The 19,565-nt window shown below is 41.3% G+C and overlaps 1 protein-coding gene across 2 annotated transcripts; it reads left to right on the forward strand.

The window, feature by feature from the left end:
• The first annotated feature begins 128 nt into the window (after positions 1–128).
• Positions 129–5,056, forward strand: LOC117814106 (annexin A2-A-like). 2 transcript variants are annotated; one of them, XM_034685230.1, is made up of 13 exons: positions 129–246; positions 870–927; positions 1,021–1,111; positions 1,777–1,871; positions 1,981–2,094; positions 2,666–2,756; positions 2,985–3,064; positions 3,153–3,212; positions 3,793–3,886; positions 3,998–4,093; positions 4,269–4,327; positions 4,580–4,702; positions 4,800–5,056. In XM_034685230.1, exons 2-13 carry the CDS (start codon positions 880–882, stop codon positions 4,857–4,859), a joined length of 1,011 nt encoding a protein of 336 aa, XP_034541121.1. In that variant the 5' UTR covers positions 129–246; positions 870–879; the 3' UTR covers positions 4,860–5,056. The 2 variants fall into 2 exon arrangements, with proteins under 2 accessions (XP_034541121.1, XP_034541122.1); XM_034685231.1 differs by having other exon boundaries at positions 198–250.
• The last annotated feature ends 14,509 nt before the right edge of the window (positions 5,057–19,565 follow it).

The following is a 19,565-nucleotide window of genomic DNA, read 5'->3' on the forward strand; positions in this document are numbered from 1 at the left end:
ATTAGACATCACCTTAAAAAAACCCTGAAGGAACAGAGCTGTGTGTAATGCTAAAACTTCAGGGCTGTATTTTCTGTGGCTTCTATGTGGAATAGGGTGGAGTCACGTGGGCTTGAAAAGGGGAGGGAAGGGGAGGTGAAAAGGGAAGTGTTTTCCAGTGCCAGAAAAGTAAACTTCTCACACCACCCTTTCTACTTAGACATCGCCTGGACAAATCTCTGCATCATCTCAGCTTTTACACCAAAAGTAAGTTTACTTTAATAATACAAGTGTAGTGTGTAATTGAGATTAACTTTACACAGCTCAAAGCTTTCAGGAATTCTACTTATGAGTCATGAAATGATTCCACATAGTTTCCATGAAATCTGTGCAAAGGTGTTTTCTTGAGCTTTGTTAATGAGAGAATGGACTTAGCTCTCCAGTGTGAGCTCTACAACTGGTTTTCTTGTCTTCATATGTAAAGACTCAGTTATCCTCCCAGACAGGAGTACAGCAGCACTTTTTCCAGGGTGTGTCTCGCATGAGTTCTGTTAAGGATGTGTGACAGGCTGAACAAGGATTTCAAAGAGTTAGTTTATTGTTAGTAGTCTCATAACATTGTAATATAAACCACTCTGAATAGGAGTAACAAAGCAGTAAAACTAAAAAGTATCTTTTAGTCGTCTTGATGACTCAGTCTTTCCAAAATCAACAACTTAAAATAAATGAACTTTTCTCCCCCGTAAGAGACATTTCCATAGTAATTCAATGATTAGATCTTAAGACAAAACAAACATCACCTCTTGAATGCTTCAGAAAAGTCAGTGATAGGATTATACAGATTTCATGACGAGATTGCTTCATGTTGGCATTGTTTTCATCTTCTCCAGAAAAGACAAAATGGCTTTGGTAGCAGAATATCTGGGGCAGCTGTGTCTAGTGGTTGGGGTAAGACTTACTTTTCAATAAAAATTCACATTTCATATTTACAACTTTATAATGCAAGTTGGCATAAGTGTGATCTTTTCTTTGTATCCTCAGGATGAACCCAAATATCCCACTGTGGTACCTGTTACGGACTTTGACCCCGACAGAGATGCTGCCAGAATAGAGACTGCCATCAAAACCAAAGGTAAGACACAATGCAATACAAGCTGCTCAGAAAAAAATATCTGTGCTTCGTTCTGCAACTTCTCCCCACAGATGAGCTTCTGGTATTTTTGAGTCAGCTTCCTGGCTTAAAATATTTTGGCCATACTGGGAACACCTCCAAGTCTGCGCCTCGGTGCTGGCAGAGCTGTAGTCTGTTTTGGCCAACTGACTGAGTGATTGGCAAAAACCTGACCACTAACTCATTAAACTGTGTTTTCAGATTAATAAAAGCAAATTCCACACACATTGAAGCTTTTGTCCACCAGTGCAGTGTAAGAGTAACGGTCCCTGAAAGTTTTCCCACAAAAGTTTAGATATTTTTTGACTTACCTAGCAGCTAGCTTAATACATTCATACAATTACTTAGGGTTAAAGGTTGGCGCAGACAAATCAGCCAAAAAGCTTTTACACAAAGACATTTGAGTCCTAATCTTCTAACTTTGTGTTATGTATATCTTGCATCAGCTCAAAACACTTGTACCTGTTCAGCATGCCTTAACAATGCCATACTGATTACACACTGGGTATGTTTAGAGAGGAAGTGAAAAGTATTAGATAGTTGGATTAAATCCATTAGGTGTCATCACCTATCTGTCTCTGTCTGTCACATCTCAAGTGTGCTTCTGTTTTTCATTCCAACATTAGGTGTGGATGAACAGACCATCATCGATGTCCTCACAAAGCGGACCTACTCACAAAGGAGAGATATTGCTTTTGCTTATGAAAAAAGGGCAAAGAAGGTACATGGTGCCTAAAAACATCCCACGTAATTCACCACAGCTCTAATTTGATTGTCTTAACAGTAAGGTACACACTCACTTCACTCATTTAAAACTTGTGTATTTGTAGGACATGATCACAGCCCTGAAGGGGGCGCTGTCTGGCTCTCTGGAAACAGTGATTCTTGGACTGATGAAGAGCACAACGCAGTTTGACGCCTCAGAGATCAGAGGATCTATCAAGGTAAGGGAAACTGAAGGCGTTTTTCGACCGCAGGGGCTTTACCCCTAAACTACGTGCGTTTCAACTGGAGGAATCAGGGTCTGAATTTAGTTAAGGGTTAGTAAATCTCCCCCCTGAAAAGCCCCTGCTTGGGGGGTAGTACTTTTCAAAGGTCCTGGGACTTTCGGCTGAACTATACAGTGTTTGTGGAGTTTACACAGTTGTTGAAACACAGAGGGAGTTCCTGGAAATGCATCCTAGAATAGTTTTTATTAAGATTTCAAAATATTATTTAATATAATTTTTTTTCCATACGTCACTGACCTGATTTGCACAATCCACCTGGGACTTCAGTCCGCGGTCGAAACGCAGACAACAATGGGGGCACAGGAACCTTTTAGTTCCGGGGAAAGTAGTTCTGGGGGCTAAAAGACCCCAGAACTCTTGGTTGAAATGCACCTTGAGTGTATCACCGGTGCTCTTCATGTGTGGATTACATTGAAGAGTTACACTGCCCTCTACTGGAAAAATGCTTTTTGCTTCACTCCAAGCTTCATTTGTGTCACAAGTAACAGAGTTGTGTCTCTTTCAGGGTTTAGGAACAGATGAAGAAACCCTCATTGAAATTCTGTGCTCTCGCAGCAGCAATGAGCTGGTGGAGATTAAGCAAATCTACATGGAGTGTAAGTTAAAAACATATCAGACATTCATATAAAGGCTTGGATCTACATTGTGTTACATGATGCCTCAGGCTTTACCATACACTATAAAGCTTTTGTAAAATCAAGACTTCTCATGTTGGTCAAATTTCTGTCTTACAAATGATCTATCCAGACATTCAACACCTCTGTGATAGCTCTAGTGATGCAGAAACGACTACATGTCTAAATTGTGGCTTTGATTTCCCACAGTGTTCAAGAAGGAACTGGTGAAAGACGTGTCAGGTGACACTTCTGGGCATTTTCGTGATCTGCTCCTTGCTCTGGTGCAGGTAAGATTTGTGAACCTGACTCTATGGTGTAAAGTAGTGTATACATAACAGCTGCAAGCAAGCTGAATCAAATCCTGTTTCTTTGCAGGCAAAAAGACAAGAACCATCGTCTGTGGTAGACTATGAAAAAATTGATCAAGACGCCAGGGTAAGTTTTCCTGTTTACACTTTGTCTTAAAACATGAGATAAAACCACTTTGAAAAATACTTAACAGTTTATTTAAAAGTCTATGATACTAAAGATGACGCTGTTTAAACATTTACAGGTTAATTTCTCAAATAATTACAGTTTTAAAGACATTCCTAGAACATGCTACGATCTTTAACTGACCAATTGACCAAGAATTCAGATTTTTCGCAGAATCCTGACCTCGATCTCTGAATTCTGACTTTAATCTCAGAATTCTGACTTTAATCTCAGAATTCCGACTTTAATCTTAGAATTCTGACTTCAATCTCCGATATCTGATTTTTTTCTCAGAATAACAATAATTAAAAAAAATAAATTGGACCTTAATTAATAAATTTTTTTGGTGGCCCTAATCTTCTTCCGTAAAGCTGTAATCACTTCAAACTCAGGGAATTTTGGTGAAATTGGTGACATCAAAAGTAATTTTAGTGCAGACTTGTAAAACACCTGTATACCTTCATATTCAAAAGAAGCAACACAATAGGTGGTGTTTAAATATATTGTCAGTATTTATGTCTTCTTCTTCTTCTGAACTCAGGCACTGTTTGAAGCTGGGGTGAAGAATAAAGGAACTGATGTGGCCACCTGGATCTCCATCATGTCTGAGAGGAGTGTACCCCACCTGAAAAAAGGTAAGTTACTGTTTTCTTTTGATATCATTGTATATTTTCTCACTCCTCCAAGTTATTTAAAAAAAAAATCCTCATTAATAATTCTTCTATCATTTTTTTTCTGCTTGATAGTGTTTGAGAGGTACAGGAGTTACAGCCCCTACGACATGCAGGAGAGCATCGAGAAGGAAGTTAAAGGAGACTTAAAAAACTCCTTTCTGGCACTAGGTACATACTGTATATCTGTAATTGATATTACCACACAATGACTATATTCATTAATATGTGCATGTCTAACCTTCAAGTCTAGTTTTGTTTTATGAACCACCTTAACTCAACAGAGCATCATACATCATATATAATAGATTGATATTTATTGTGTGTTATGTCTCTTTCATTCTAGTCCAGTGCTTTGAAAACAAACAGGTGTATTTTGCCACCAGACTGAACCAAGCCATGAAGGTAGTCACACAGCTGATCTTGTTCTTCTTGTTGAAATGTGGCAATGTTAGAGCCAGACTGTGTTTTTTTTTTCCCCCGTCTTTGAAACAGATGTAAGAAATACATCTGCTTATGAAAGTGGAATTTTGCTTCAGGAGCACAGAATCCGAAGTTGGCGAAAGTTATCTTACAATGGTGTTGCATCAGCTGCTGCAGTTGAAGTTCAGAGCCCGTACAACTTGAGTAAGTGCTGACTTGTGTTTGTCTGCTCAGGGTAAAGGAGCCAAAGACAAGATATTGACCAGAGTTATTGTGTCACGCTGTGAGGTGGACCTGAAGAAGATCTGCTCTGAATTCAAGACTCAATTCGGACAGTCCCTGCAAAAGACCATCATGGTAAACACATTTTTCAGCCTGCTTATGGTTCCATTACTGATTTATATAAAGGTTTTTTTCTGCTATGTGGACCCCCTAACCTGCTCTTTTTCTGCAGGAACACACTAAAGGAGATTATCAGAAGGTTCTGCTTGGCCTGTGCGGACCAGAGCAGTAAAAGTGGACCATGAGTATGAGAAAAGCCATCAGAGGAGAGCTGGGCTTAGAAATATTCCAGATGAAAAACAGACATTCCTGCTTTTTGCATTCAAGGAGATACATTTATATTTCTTAAACATGAAGACTCTGTATACGCTTCTATCCTACTTCCATTTAAACAGAAATAAAGTTGCTCTACTGGAGTTTAGTCCCTTACTTTTCTTTGTATCTGTTGAATTTACACACAGTATTTCTCAATAGCTAAAACACATTTCTTGACATCCACTATGCTTTTCTCAACACTATAAGCACAAAACCCAATTTTCAAACTACATTCATCAAACCTCTGACTCTTCCTTCAAAACCAAACAATGTTGTCAGATCATACCCCATGTCAATCAAAATTAAAACAATACTGAGCAGTCATTACACACTACATCATAAAAGTTGTAAAAATAATGCGTATTGTTCACAGTGGGCTAAATTAATGTAGCACCTGTGTCCAGTAACAATAAAGTAATCACAAATATAAATGAGAAGCACATTACAGTGTAATCCACAAAATCAAACTGAGCTGCTTACAGTATCTACAATCATTCAGCCACAAGATCATGTCTACGTGCTGGGTCAGGCCACAGGACTTCATCCACATCACAGGCCACATTCTCCCTGGCCAGGCAACAGGGGAGGAAACCCCTAGCGTGCCAGATCCAGGCTTATATTGGTTTCCTCACATCATTAGCCACAACAAGTGTGATCAATTTTGAGTGGTTGTGTTTAAGCTGTGACACCTGTGCTTCAAATGTGTTTAACTTTTGCTACCTGTGTTTACCATTATGCAACACAAGTGCATCAAAATGTGTTTTAGTGAGTGAGAATGTGTTTGCAAGTTGTGTCTAACAGGTGAATAGTGCTTATGGTTTTGCCAAAAGAGTGACTGATTCAATACATGGGATCAGGCCGCTAAGGAATTTGGTTCAGACAATAGGGTTTAGTGTTTTAGCAACTGATACTGTAATGTCTTCTCAGCTCGCCACTAGAGGGCACTACAGACACATATATGACAACAGCAAACAGCTCAAGCTCATGTACTTTAGCTCAGGGCCTTGTATCTGGCACTTGCTTCAAAATAAGATCATACATATTTAACTTACTACAATATTTTATCTCAAATTATTTTGTCACTTTTTTACTATCAGATTTGTCAAATCAAATGAGTATTTGTGAAGAAGAAAAAGGCTTAAACAAAGAATGTAAATGTTTGTTGCACAGGGAATAAAAAGAACTGTAAGTACAAATCTTATAGAGAGAATGATTGTGTATAAATTCAAGCCTTACCTGCCATGTTTGCAAACTTGAAGATTCATTACTTTAATTTCAGAAATTTATGATGCATTCAGAATCCTGTCATACAAATAATAATTATGTGAAATCGTCCTCATTTCTTTTACTATGAGCTCCATCAAGATGATTTAATCATTAGTGTGTTTTTCTGTGTTTGTTTGGTGCTAATATTTTAATTAAAAATGTTAATTTTACCTCTGGCAAAGTTGATTTGCATACCACTAAACAAGCGTCTATACAGTGTGTTTCTGCTGTTTAGTTTGTGGTCTCTCAGGATGAAATAACCACCACAGTGTTGTCAAGGCATTTCTACTGAAGTATAAGAAGAAAAAAAAAAAGGCCCCAAAAGGCAAGATCAGTACTGCTGATCACAGCGATGAGGAAGAGGTTGTGAGGGAAAGCGCACAGACTTAATAATCTGATGAAAGGAAAGCGGTGCACTGTGGCTCAAATAACAAGAGAAGATCATCCGTTATTGTGAGAGAAGCGCCTGATAATATAATGCTTCTGTCTAATATTTTCACTGGCTGAGTAGCTGAGGAGAGGAATGGCTTCAACTTTTAACAAGGCGTTGAATTTATGATCATTTTGTAATAATATTGATGAGAACATTAGCCCTTTGTGATGGTTTATGTTTATAGGCAATAAAAAAATAAAATATGGCGTAAAGTAAGGTAAAACAGTATTTTGCAAAGCAGGGCGGGAGATTTATGTGTGAATATGGTGACAGATTAATCTCTGCATCATAAAGAAGAAAGTAGCACCATATTTTTCCCTTTTTTTTTTTTTATATGGATGTACAACATGCTGTTCTGTTCAAGGCCAGCCCGTAGGGACCTCCAGGAAACCCAAGGGGAACTCTCTTCTCAATTGAAACGATGCAATTTACTGTCCCAAACGCTGGCACTTCATCATTCAGAGGACTTTAACCCCATGAATGTCAAACACCGGGCATGCTGGGAAAGGAGATGGAATACCTCGCATTACCATAACAACTAGATCCAAATGACAGGCACTCAGGAGCCTAAAAGGTGAAGAATAATACCTCATAATCACTCTATAACGTTTGAACTTGAAGAGAGATTTCTTATGACTTTCTGTTTACCACTGCCCATCCTCAGCTGTCAGGCGGCTGTCTCATGCTGGTTTTTAGCCTCACAGGTCAGACTCATCCTGCTTCATCTAATACTTGTCCTAGTTACATTGAACATGTGGAAAGCTCCCCCACATCACCTCAGAGACAAAGCCCAGGCAGCGCTGCAGGCATCCAGCAGCATTAAAGTTTCACAGTACAGCTGTGTAGCTGCTGCTGCCCCGCCAGACATAGCAACTGCACATTGGGAAGGTATTAGTTTGTTGCTTTTTATTAATTCATCGCATCGAACACAACTTGCAACTTAGAGAACCGACAGCTTCTTAATATTTCTCGCCCACCCCCTCCCTCTTTGACACATCTGAACCCAGCCCAGAATCTCTCTACACAGCACCAAAGGGTGTTTAATTATAGAGCAGTGGGCCACCAAGGTCTTCTTTTAATTGTGTGCATCTGTGTGTGTTTGTGTGTGAGTGCTTGCCTGCAGCTCTATAGGTCGCAGGCATACTCTAAATGAGGACTCCTACAGGCTAAGCTGGAGGAGCCGCTCCCTCAACTACAGAGAGTCACAGTTTGATTAATATTTTCTTTAATTATCACTGTTTAATTCAGCCAAAGCACAGCATCTTCAGTGAGACCGTGGCCTTTGTCTCTGTGATGCTGAATATTGCGGCTCGTTAGGGGCACGGAGAGATCCTGTGTATGGTAAATAAGATCTTCTTTTTTTTTTTTTGTCTTATGCTGCTGCCCCAGGGAGAGCTGGCACCACACTGAAGGACATCTCCCTTCAGAAGAATTGCGCTCTCTGCTGATGTTTCCCTGCTCACACCGCAAGAGCCAGATCCTTCTGCCTCTGGCGTCGTCAGGCCCGCTTCCTTTTGTGAGGCTCAAACTGAGACAGCAGCACCAGGCAGAGGAGCGCCGTGCACTCGTCATGCCATCAGGCTGCCTCCTTTGTACAGCAGACTGGTAATTGAAACAACATAAGAGAGCGGAATAAGGCCTGTCTCTTCCTCTTGGGCTCTGGCTGCAGTCAGTCCATCTATCCGCAGACGCACAAAAAGACACATAGAGAAGTTTATAAAAGAGCTTTGTGTACATGCAACACTATTCCTGTCTTTGAAGAGTTCTGCCTCTGCCAGCTTTTGACACCAAAAAGACTTTTAAGACAGTTATCCTTGATGCACACTATGAGTCAACTCCTTCTATTCTGCCTTTTCAACACAATGAGCTCACATTTGGTGCAGTTTGTTTTAATTGTAGATCAATCATCTTTGATATTAGTCACAATCCAGTTTTATTAAAAAGCCTGGAGACAGAAACAGACTTTTTCCATCAGATCAGCAGTATCTGATGCTCAGGGCCGGACTGGATGCTGACTTTTCTCTTTGCTTGAAGCTTTCCTTTTCTATCTCCACGTGCCGAGCGAATGAGAATACCCTGTGGCTTGTTAACCTGCACGCTGTCTTTCTGTATCCACTGTCTCCCTTCGTTCAGTTTGTCCACAGAGACACATCTTCTCATCCCCTGCGCCTGCTTGTAAAGATTGTTTTGATCCTCCTGGTTTGATCAAATGTCTGGCAAAGACTACAGAAGCACTGTGTTTTACATCATACAGGATGCATGTATGCAAACTGAGTTTGTACAGTGTAATCTTTCAATGGGCCTCCAGCCAGATGCACTAATGATCATTTTCAGAGAAGTGGTTGTAATAAGTCTGGCCCCAGCGTCAGCAGCTCCTCCGTTGTTTGCACACGGGGCTGGATCAGCCTTGTGAGTGTGTGTGTGTGTGTGTGTGTACTTTGCAGCGATAGAGCCACAAAGAATGAGGAGAGTCTTTATCAGAGTGGCATATTAATGTTTATTTACACCATGGCTAATAAGATGTGTGCTCTGCAGCAAGGTGAGGCAGAATGATGGCGGGTAATTAAACTGCTTTGCTTTAGATTCATCCATTATCCATACTCAAGCCTGCATACATAATGTAATAATGTAAAATAAGGCTTGTTGCTTGTGGCGGATGAGGTGACCATTCTGAGCTGTTTTCATCCCCGTAAATCAATACTGCATGTCAATGCGGACAAAATGTATAAAGATCTGCGTGATAAATTTGGGAATTGTCAAAATATGTGTTCAGAAGCGAGTGAGATACGACCCTTTGCATAATGCAAGAACACAAACGTACTCACAAGACTCATTTGTGCTCCAGCTTTGAGTTTCCACCTCTAACCTGTTGGAGGTTTCAAAATAGAGTAAGTGGGTCTCTAATCCGTATTGTCATGAAGCATGAAGTCGCCGATGTCCTGGCCACTGGACCCTGTGCTCACACGCACACACACTCACACAAACACAGCCTCACCTTCATGCAAGAGATTGAAATCAGCCAGGCAGACACTCAAGCATGAACCAAATGTCAGCGACAAGCCACAGGGAGAGAAGAGGAGCCCGTGTTAATTATTACAGGGAGAAATCATACCATTCCACCTACAAGACATGCTGCCCAGGATATCTGTGGATCAGGAAGTCATTTTCTTTTTTTCCCTCCAGGGATAAACCAAGAGGAGACACAATTCCAATGAGTAGGTCTTTAAAAGCAGTGATTAACTTTGAGACGGATGTGTTTCTTTTAAGCAAGCTTTTGCTTATCAAAACCGTGTTGTATGTGCTTCTCTAAAGGGAATTATAACGATATTATAAAAGAAAGGGAGCAAATCCAATGAAAGATCAGCAAGTTAGAGAAAACTGCAGAGTTCTTTTGTTCGTCAAATGTCACTGATTTACAGAGCTTGTTTGAAGCTAGGCGGTGAAGCTCTGCCTCCTCTGACAGGAGAAAAGCAAAGTTTTGGAAAGGTGTCTACAAATTTCTTCCCTCTGCAACGCTACTCTCTCATTTGATTTTGAACATGCAGTAAAAAAAAAAACTACCCTTCTTTTTCTTCTTCTTCTGACAACACGTTCCCCCTGTGACACTTAACCTTTGGAGATTTCCCATTCTCTCTGATCATTCACTGTTTGGTTCATGTTAATTAACCCTGGGGCACAGCAGCAGAGAGATGCAGCTTTGAAGCAGAAGAAGAAGAAGAAGAAGAAGAAGAAGAAGAAGAAAATAAAAGAAGCAAGAAAGAAGTTAAATGATTTTGTTGTTTTCTGTTTCTTTCTCAGCGATTCATTCCTCTCTCCATGTGTGAGTCTCTGTGGTGCCAGTGAAGATCCTGAGTGGCGTGGATGTTGGGAAAGGATGGAGTGGGGTTTGTGTCCCTGTCAGCGTTCGTCCCCCGCTCCCTGTGAGGAAGTTGGCCGGAGCAGACTGACCTCCCTCAGGTGGCCATGGAAATGGAAATGAGTGCAAAAATAGAACACAAGATGGTTTTTCATAGCCTTCAGCTTCCCCGAAAAGAAAGGAGGATTTTTGTCGGTTTCTTTTCATTCTTTTTAGCTCCTGGCAGAAATGGTCTTTTCTGTACTTGCTTGAAATACACAAAGCGCGTTTCTTGGTGAAAAGTGCCACTGGTGGCAGGCAGAGCAATATTGCCTGAGCCCAAAGAAAATGCTGTGCATGTGAAATTATTTTGTTAACTGTTTCACTGCTTGTGTCTCCTCTCTTTGGAGTGCAGAGTGTGATCAAACAGCGGTCTATCTAACCTCTGGCCTTCATCAGAGACTATAGGCACAGCTAAAAATACACTCTCCACCTCAACTCGTGACATAAAACATAAGTACTCTGGCATTTTGAACTCTACAAGGCTCTCTCTCTCTCTCTGTCTTATTTTTCTCACAAAAGCACATTTTCTTAAAGCAGCAATGGGTTGAAATCCACCACTCCAAAACAGTGGAAATATTCATGAGGAAAACCCGCTGGAGAAGACGCACAGCAGCACAACCAGAGGCTTTTTTCTCCAGGTTCTCAGGGCAAATCTGTTCCTGTGCTTCTTCTCCTTCTTCTTCTTCTTCTTTTTCTTCTTCTATCTGACGTTTGTCTAAAGCACATAAAGACAAAGACAGGAAGTATGATTAGCCACAGAGAATAGGAGTGCAGCGCTCCCTCCAGGATAAGTCTTGAGGTGGGACTGATCAAAGCGATGCCCAGAGACAGAGGGAGACTGAAGCAGCACTTTTTTACTGGCTATCTCTGCCTTAAAACAGGGGGGGGGGGGGGTGTTCTATACATATTTCCCTTTCAACGCTTCAGCCGGAAAGTTAAAGAACGATAGATTCAATAACACCCAAGGGCTTAAACTACATCTTTTTTTCAGTGTGGACAAATTTGAGGGTTATTTTCTTGATTAATCGAGGAGCTTATTGGCCCATAAAATGTTAAATCAGTGTTTCAGGACCAGTGGCAGAGCCAGGAGGTGGCCAGGGGTGGCCATGGCCACCTCTGAAAACTAATTGGCCACCCTGAAATTCTTAAACATGATTGGCTATTTGCCATGTCAGAGGCATTACTTATGTTGAAATCAGCTATTGCGTTTCAGCAAGCTGCAGAGACAGTAGTTTCTGTGGATTTGAATATTGTTTTTGTTGATGCTTTGACTTTGGACAATCTTCATTTTGAGTCCTTAAAGAGTTCAGTTCAGCAGATTTAAATGTTGACACTCTGTTGAGTTACATTTTTATTGTTAATGTTAGAAATCTACAAAAATGTAACATTTGTTAAATTATTTTATAAAAGAAGTTAAAGTAGATGTGATTATTGGAAGTAACCCTCCTAGGTTTGGGGTAAGCCCCTAATGTTTTCCATGACTGGCCAACACTTCAACAGTCAGTGCCCCAGTTTGGCCACCCAAGTCAAAACTGTGTAGCTCTGCCACTATTCAGGATATCCTCAGATGTCTTTGTCCGCAGCCCAAAAATATTCAATTCACCGCCATTGAGGAGAAAACAAACCAGACTATTCACACTCTAGAAGTTGCACTTAGAGCACTTTTACTTTAATTACTCTGACTGATACGTTTATACGTAAAAGAGTTTGAATTACTTTGTGCAGTTGACAGTTACTGAAGTCATTAATTATTTGTTGCAACTTTTCAAAACAGTTCATCCTCACTGTTTGATTATAACCTATAACTGTCAGTGTTATAGTCTCTGGTGGCCCATAAAGCAGACTATGGTTAAAAAGAAGTTATCAAACTCTACAATCTTGATTCAGTGATTATATCAGCGTCTGAGAGCGGAAGCTGAAAAAATAATGACTGATGATAGAATTCCTGAAGTCTGGATTATTTGTGCTTTTTTTTTCTTTTACAATGTATAAACCCGGAAGAGTTTCCCATCACTGTAATTGTCTGCAGTTTATCCAGTTTTCTTTATAGTCTCTCTCTTCATCATTGTCTGTTTTATTTCAATGGTTCAGTCTACAGACTTTTACGATTCCAGCATCCCCGGCTGTTAGTTACGCCTGCTTTAATATACAGACTAAGAAATGTCACATGTGCTGACTTTACTGGCTGCTTGTCCTTTCAAGTGCGGCGTCCTGGTGTCTTTTAGTCAAGGAGAAAAAGAGATGCAGGTGTATGCGGCTGGCCTGAGGGTTTGCGAGTGGAAGTGGAAGGCCTGGGCTGATAATTGAGACGGACAGAGTGTGATGAGATGAGATCATTACAGATCTGTTTAAAGCAGAGCAGGCCTCTGTGAGACTGGTGAAATCAAAAGGAGGGCTTTGATTTCTGGACCTCAAACAGTTAGAGGTGTTATAATGACAGCTGGATGCTGCTTTGGGTTTCATTGTTTTCTTCTGTTGGAAGTTTCTCCAATAGAATCATCAATATTTGAGCTACATATGACATGTTATACATCACATACAGATAATGAAAGTGAGAGAAAAGTGTTTTGTTAATGATTATTTTGGTTAATTTATAAACTTAGCACAGCTGTAGAGCAAAGTGTACATACTGTTTATTCATATATTGTTAATATTTTGCAATAGCCAGACAGCCATCACTATGCTTATTCATAAAAGGATGAATTTGAATTTCTGCCTCGGCCTGTAAGCCTCTAAACCAGGAGACTAAATATATACTTACATTTTATTTCAAAGAGAAAAAAATCCTCTCTAGCAAAAAGGCTGGCTATGAAGAACTTTACTCAAGGATAGGAAGCACATCATTAAAACGGGGCAGAAATATTAAAAAGGGGGAATATGAAAGCGTGAAGATCTACTCGCCTTTGGCTACTCCGACTTGCTTCAAAAACGTCTTGAGATCTTTCCCTCCCTAAGACCTGCACTCTCCCTTGTTATTTGACTTTATTTGCTGGCTTCACACTGATTCGAGCTGCACTTTGCCTCTAAATAATCAATCACATGAAGCTTCATAAAGGCAAAAAAGATCTCTATATAAGGAGGCTGCATGCAGCATAAACACAAGAGGTCTCCTCATGTCTGCTTGACAACTCAGATTTCATCAAAGTTCTTAAATCTGTATGTCCTCAAACCCATCTCAAGTCCATGGCCTTGTTGGCCTAATTATAACACACAGAAATCTGAACACCAAGAGGGGAGTGTAGGTATGGAGTAATTACCTGGTTTTGCCACCCTCTGCCTTTTGTCTCTCATCATCCGTGACACGGACGTCTGCCGTGCTGTCACCTCAGACCAAAAGAGTGAGGGACATTAACACATTACTCCGGCTCCCTCATGGATAATGGAACAAGGTTTTCATTTGAATGATAAACAAAATGACTTGGAGACAGTGTGAAGATCACTGGCACCTGCCCCTCCCTCCCTGCTGCTGCTGCCTCTTCCATGCAAAGCTTGAATATTATGCAAAACAAGAAGCAAGGTTTTTTTTTTGTGGCTTCCTGTGAACTCATCTGTGTATCTCCCAGGCATGTTGGACAATTATGAGTCCGCAGAAGTAACCCCACCTTGCTAATGGTATGCAGTGTTGTGTTCACTGCCCTTTTTATCAGAGCACAGTGTCTTTCATCTGCAAAGTTCTCCTGCAAACCCTGTGTTCTTCACATTAGCATAGAAACTGAAGGCCTTAATCAGAAACAACAAAGCATGACGGCCTTGGTGTGTCCAGACTGATAAATAATTCCACACCTTATCCAAACAATCAAATCAAATAAGGGAAAATTAAATATTGACGTGCCCAAAATACACAAAGTAAATATATATTCATTTGTAGGGGAAGAAGTATACCGCGGCACATAGCTGCAGTGCTGTTTATTTTCATTTATGAAGACTTTCAAATCAAAACAAACTGAAGTTATTTTAGTTTATTTTGTTGCCAATAAACAGCTGCGGGGAATGTTGTTCTGCAGTGACGCTCCGACTTTAAAAAAGGTATTTCAAGTCTCCTGAAATGTACGGCAGTGCAGCTCGCACAACGCTGCCATGCTTGAAGAGTGACTCCTCAGAACTGAGTCTAAAAAGGGAGCATTGAATATATATTGGTTAACATCCTTTAACAGCAGCTACAATTAATGTGTGAAGCTGTGCTTGAATCCCACTTTGTGCCATACACCTGCCAATCAACGTGTTTGTAGAGCTAGATCACAGTGTTGTTTTCCGACTGAATGCAGCTATGTACTTACTTCCACTTGTGTAGAGAAGATTGTATTTACTGCTCTTTTGAAGATGAGGCGGAGCTGCACATGCTGTGCAAAGACTCGCAAATTGCAAAAAGGGAAAAAGGAAGAGGAGAAAGGGACTGTGGGGTTGGAAAAGCAAACTGTGTCTTCTTCAGTGTTGCGTTTGTGAGTGTGTGCTTAAAGTCAGGCAAAGTATTCCCGTCTTTCAGTTGCAAACATTTGGTTTCTGCGTGCCCGCTGCATTTCCTTGTTGGTGCTTACCTGACAGTAATCTTTATTTACTGATTCTGAGTAAAAATGCAGAATCTGTAGGTGCAACAATGGATTTCAATGTCGGGAGTGTTCTGACTTTTGTTTGTTGTCTCAGGAGTATCACCCACTAATATTTCTGCACGCAGGAAAACAGTCTGTGTTGAAGGCAAAAGAAGCAAAAACTCTGTCATATTTAATGCAATCCTAGAAGTGTGTGGTGTCATGGTGGGATGAAGTCGCTCTGCCTCTGAGCCTCCCTCAGAGGTTGTAACAGAGGCGTAATATGGGAGGACAGTTGCAATGTGTAGCATCAGAGCCAGCAGGGCCCCAACAGTAGTGTGTGTATGGGCATCTCTGAGTGTGTCTGTACATGGAGCTCCCGCTGTGTGTTTACAAAGCGGCAACCTCCGGTCTAAAAATATGAGTCCAATGCGGAAGTGTTAAAAGCTGCAGTTCATCGAGGATCCGCTTGAGGCTGGCTCTGGAAGTACCCGAAGTCACATACACATGAATGGGAAAAAGACGATCTTTACAGCAGAAATAAACATGTTTACAGCCTGGTACAAAAGACGAGTGTAGTCTGGGTAGCTCATTTCTCGATCGGCTCTCACTGTAAGGGGGGTGTGGGGGTTTTCTAACGCGGCAATTTCGAAGATCTTGAGATTACGAGTCTTCCAATGAGAGGCACAGCTGACTGCGGGAACACTGCAGCTTTTGGCTAGGAGGCTCAAACTCCGCCTCTTTACGTCACACTGGCTTGACAGCAGCAATATGGATGCCGCAGACGATTTTCCTCAAACAGCTCTTCAGAAACAGATTGGTGACGTCACTGATACTACGTCAATATTTTATACAGTCTACGGTGATTACATGCCATGCCTCTTGCCATACCATACCTCCATGTGAAATCACAAACTTGGATGCCAATATTACGCTTTGCAGAGTTCATAGCTAAGTAGGCGTGATGATGGAGGAAATGCATTACGGGGCTGTTGTACTACTTACTATGTGTAAGTAACTAGTGTGTTTTTTCCCATTACATCTGAAAACCAATATAGTTTACTGTCGACTCTTAAGCCTGGTTTATACTTCTATGTTGAATCAACATCGTAGAATATGCTGTAGGTTCGTGTAGCCTCGTACCCATGAAGAAGCCTACGCATGTAGCATAACCTGCACGTCCTCCAAAATGTAACTATCATAGACTGTATAAAATATGGATGTAGTATCCGTGACGTCACCCATCTGTTCCTGAGCGCTGTTTTGAAGCCTATCGATGGCGGCAGCCATGTTGGAAATGCGGAACTCAACCAGGCATAGTGTGACATAAAGGGGCGGAGTTTGAGCCTGTTAGCCAACAGCTATGTGTTCCTGTCCGGGAGTCAAGTCAGTAATGTTCCTATTTGGGCAAAAAACTTGTAATCTGAATATCTTCTGAACTGACGCGTTAGAAAAAAATTCACCCCCGTACAGTGTGTGCCGATAGAGAAATTAGCTACGTAGAGCCAAGCCATTTTTTGAACCAGGCTGTAAACATGTTTATTAATGCTGCAAAGATCGTCTTTTTTGAATTGGTGTCTATGTGGTTTCCGGTGTTTCTGCAGCCAGCCTCAAGAGGATACTTGATGAATTGCAGTTTATAACACTTCCGCATGGGCTTCATAGTTTGAGACCGGAGGTTGCCACTTGGGTGCAACGTAGATCGTATGTGCTGTGATTGGTCCGCTGAGAGGCATCCGAATTTCCTGGATTTACAATGTACGCTCTCATCATTCTGTCTTTTCATCTCAACAATAATTGCAACTGATGCTTAACAGTCATCAGCTCCAACTCCAACATAATGCGCTCGGATTCAGTCAACGTGGTTTTGTGTGCACAAAGATTAAGCAAAACCCAGAACTGGCGATATGGCAAGCACGGATATTGCACTGCCACTTAGTGTTAAGGCAGAGTACTGTAGAGTGACACAGACACTCCAATGCAAGAGTATGTAGTGCTCACGGCAAGCTAGCTACCACATAGAGTCAACGCAGAATTTTAAACAAGCCTTTTGACATTGCGTCCCAACATGAAGTCCACTCTTTCTTCATTTGAAGGTAGTCACACTGTAAATGATGTTAAAACATGGAAAAGGGGTTGATGGCCAGAAGTTCTTAACCAGGAACTGAGGTCTATTGCAGAAATCCCTAAAAAGTTGACAATTGACACCAAAGATGTAAGATGTAGTCAGATGATAGCTGATTGGTTCTTAAATTAACCTGACAGGAGCAGATCTCACCTGTAACACGAAGATGGGACTCATTTTCTGATACTTCCAAAAAAAACAATTAGTCTCTTCTTTCAACTCTACCATTTGTTTAAAGTCCTTCCATAATCTCTGTTTAACTGACTTCCAGCATCTATTTTCCCTGCATGTCTAAATCAGCCTTTGGCGTTCTTTTCGTTCTGCAGGGACTCTCAGCAGTTCAGGCTTCACAGCTCTCCAGTGGTTTTGGCAGTGAATTCAGAGAGGTGCCAATCCAGACGTCTCAGCAACCTTTCTTAGGCTGAGCCTGAGAGGCACACACAAGTCCCTGGTTAGGACATGCTGCCGTCTTTTATCAATGTTGACCAGGCAGACTCCTCATGGCTCCTGCATGGCTGCATCGGGGAGCATCTTGAATCCCTCTTCTTTGTCATCTCAGGTCAGCAGATGCACCACATTTCCACCTTGAGAATTATGACAAAGGAAATACTCTGAAGGTATGTAAAGAGGAAGACAAAGTGTGATCTTGTAGATTTTTTTTTTCTGTTAATGAGTTCAAACTTTGTTCCTCCTGAGATGCAACACGATAAAGCAGAGCTCTTTTAAGAGGACAAATCGGCAGTCCAAGTCCAGTTTGTCAAAATCATCCAGGCTTGATGTAATTGTAGTTGACATAATTTCAATTATTTCCAGGCGGCATCGGGGAGGTGAGGATTAAAAAGATAACACATAGGCTTTTATGTATAGGCCACTTTGCTAATTAGATGGATTAAAATGTGCTCTGCAAAGGGAATTAATTTGCAAGTGAATGGCAGTTAGCAGGCAAACGTGTATAACAGATGACACAAACCCCTCAGGGTATTCCATGGTTAGTTTGGTACAATTTAGAAATTACACAAGTCGTTTACTAAATAACTGCCTCATTTCTCCCTCAACTGCATTCTTCAGTGGCTCACTGTCAGATGTGTTGAAAATAGGTTAGTCTATTCCAACGAACCAAGCCTCCTGGTAGCACCGCTCGCTGCAGTAATAGATCGCCATTTATAATTCATGAGGTGGCTAGTCCCCCAAGTTAATTTTGCCCAAGGCTCTGTTTACTTCTGCTTTGTACTTTGTTTAAAGTCAGTTGTTGACAACTCTTGTACATGTCAAACTATCACCGCTAATAATTGCTTAAGGAGATAGAACTTTTGCAAATGTTGGTTCCACCAGAGGTACATTCGCCTCGCCCTATGCAGAACTTCTTCAGATGAATTTTTGATTCATCTTCCTTCTCGCTCTTGACAAAAAAGTCCTCTGTAATTCAAAGCAATAGCTGTAAGAGAAATTATAAAAAAGAATAATGTAGTATGCTCTCCATAACATCCTAGTTTTCATGTGAAATAGGAAACGTCTCTCTTCCTCCCTCTCCTCTCCCACCACCCCCTCTTTCTATCGCTCCATCTTCATATCTGACTTTCTTCTTTTCTTGCATATTGACCAAAGAGAGACTGCGCTGGTGGATGATGACTATCTGTCACACACTGAGGATTGACAGAATCTATTGTAGGAGAGTTAAGGCCTTGGGCTGTACCTCTGTGGGTCAACCCTGCACCTCTCTCTGTGCAGATAGCGACTTTTTCTCAACACAAGCACTCACTTGATTAGTGCCAATTATCCAGGCTGTCACTTTCCCTGGTGAGGGTGGCCCAGGATGCGCCCCGTCCCCCACACTTCCCGTCTAGAGCGGACGTGCACTAAAAGTCTGCGCTCATAGCTGTAGGGCTATGCGAATGATTTCGAATGCAGAGATGGAGGGGGGGGGGGAATAAAAAGAAACGCGGGGAAGCAAGTTCTGAGTTTGACAGTGTGATAGCATTGACTTCCGAGACAGTTACAAGGGGAGTGTCATCTCTCCCCACAAAGACGTCTCCCCAGGGCTGCACACACTTCCATCAGTCAGTCAGCCAGTAACTGAATATTCAGCTGTGCACGGTCTACAGGACCCAACTGGGTTACATTCACTAAGGTATACAAAATTCACTTGTAAAGTCTGTTGGTTTTCGTCTTAAACAGAGCCACCAACTCTGCTATGAATGTGCGGAAATGTGACACAAGCGGGAACAATAACAGTAGTTTGTCTAGAGCCTAATTCATGTGTTTGAAAAAAAATGGCAAAATTTGGCATCCTGGAGGAGGACATCAAATCTAATCCAAATGAGTAAGCAGAGGGTAGCAAACCTGAGCAAAGACAGGGTAGAGTTAACCAATACAAA

The sequence above is a fragment of the Notolabrus celidotus genome, chromosome 6, assembly GCF_009762535.1.
Source record: "Notolabrus celidotus isolate fNotCel1 chromosome 6, fNotCel1.pri, whole genome shotgun sequence".
Classification (NCBI taxonomy): Eukaryota; Metazoa; Chordata; class Actinopteri; order Labriformes; family Labridae; genus Notolabrus; species Notolabrus celidotus.

What these genes read in the sequence shown, in the direction of transcription:
- LOC117814106 (XM_034685230.1), top strand. Translation starts at nt 880, where the DNA reads ATGGCTTTGGTAGCAGAATATCTGGGGCAGCTGTGTCTAGTGGTTGGG. An exon ending in GACTGCCATCAAAACCAAAG is followed by an intron (nt 1,112 to 1,776) that starts GTAAGACACAAT and finishes TTCCAACATTAG; the next exon opens with GTGTGGATGAACAGACCATC. An exon ending in AAATTGATCAAGACGCCAGG is followed by an intron (nt 3,213 to 3,792) that starts GTAAGTTTTCCT and finishes TTCTGAACTCAG; the next exon opens with GCACTGTTTGAAGCTGGGGT.